Source organism: Cystoisospora suis (assembly GCF_002600585.1).
Source record: "Cystoisospora suis strain Wien I chromosome Unknown contig_3152, whole genome shotgun sequence".
Lineage (NCBI taxonomy): Eukaryota > Apicomplexa > Conoidasida > Eucoccidiorida > Sarcocystidae > Cystoisospora > Cystoisospora suis.
The window spans coordinates 1-1,291 of record NW_027155947.1 but is presented as its reverse complement, the minus strand read 5'-3'; the positions used below and the strand labels follow the sequence as shown (position 1 = coordinate 1,291).

At 50.0% G+C, this 1,291-nt stretch overlaps 1 protein-coding gene across 1 annotated transcript; it reads right to left on the bottom strand.

The window, feature by feature from the left end:
• Positions 1-218: 218 nt before the first annotated feature.
• On the bottom strand, positions 219-1,291 carry CSUI_006287 (uncharacterized protein). The gene has a single exon (XM_068066451.1). It carries the CDS (start codon positions 578-580, stop codon positions 251-253), a length of 330 nt encoding a protein of 109 aa, XP_067921572.1. The 5' UTR covers positions 581-1,291; the 3' UTR covers positions 219-250.

Genomic DNA, 1,291 nt, shown 5'->3' with positions numbered 1-1,291 from the left:
CCTCAAAGAGCGGGGGATTGCCCTGAACCCGCTGCCGCCTAGGCGCGAAAGGACAAGATTGGACTTCACTAGGGGGAGAGGCCTCAAACGTGATGCGCCTGTAATTTCTAAGGAAAGACCTCGAATAAATGGGTTTATTCGAAAACAACCTTCATCATTTCGGACGAGAGAGAGCTTGAAAAAAGGACGTCCATCAAAAGACTGATGCTCCCACTCAGTTTCTCACTCACGCACGTGAACCGCAAAAGATTCATGCCAACACTTCAGAAGAGAAGAGGCCAGTCATACAGCGGCGAGAGAGATGAGCAAATAGATAGCAGACGAAGTAAATGAAAAATCCCTTTGACGTGTTCTCGGAAGTAGGAATGGCTTTCACTGATTTCCTCGAAACAACCCTGCACCAACATGAGGCGAGCCGGAAAAAACGGCCCACTCGTTTCCCTCTGTCGGGGCGGGCAACCCGGCTACGATGTGGAAAAGGAAGATTCCCGAACTTCCTTGTGCTTTTTGTATGTATCTGTAGCGACACGAAGTCTACCGGTGATGCATGGAGGCCGCTTCTCTTAGAAACACAGGCCATGAAGCAGGAACACAGACCGATCGGAAAGCGCTCGCGGAGAAGGTTTGACCTGCTGTCTTCCCCCTATTCTGAAAAAAAAAAGCTTTTTGTGTAAGCGCAATCACGAAGCAAAAAGAGATTCCACCATCATACACGCTGCGATCAACGGCGACTCCGTGGGTCGTTCTGAGAAGTTGTGCCTACATGCAGAAGGCCTAAAATTCAGATCACCATCATTCAACACGGGTACAAGCCGGATTCCCATACTCTAGACACCAGATAAACAACAACAGCATACAAGCGTATCTATTCTTATACATAAGAAAGGCGCGCCTGTACTGTCCAAGAGGAAAAGGCGACTCCTCAACAAACCGTCCCTTGTTCTGTATGTGCGAACTTCGTGTTCTCGCCACTACACAAGAAAACGACCAAACCCCCCTCTTCCCATCCTTACTCCAAGGCTGTCGCCCGAAGCAAGCAGAGTTCGCAATACTCAAACCTTCCCTGACGCTCGGGCCCGCGAGTTCCCGAGAAATGATACTCTAGCTCCTTTTCCCGTCCCTCACTCCTGACTACCACCTAGTGATCCACTCACAACGCATCGGATTTTCTCTACACGCCAGAAGGCTGAGATAGTAGGCCTGAGCGCGTGCTAGAGCTTTACGCACACAGGCAAAGCCTCACTAGGCTTCCAGCGACCGCACAGATTCCTCAGACCTAGATATATATACT

Bases quoted from the DNA above. Each gene is read 5' to 3' on its own strand.
- CSUI_006287 (XM_068066451.1), bottom strand. From the start codon at position 580: ATGGCCTGTGTTTCTAAGAGAAGCGGCCTCCATGCATCACCGGTAGAC.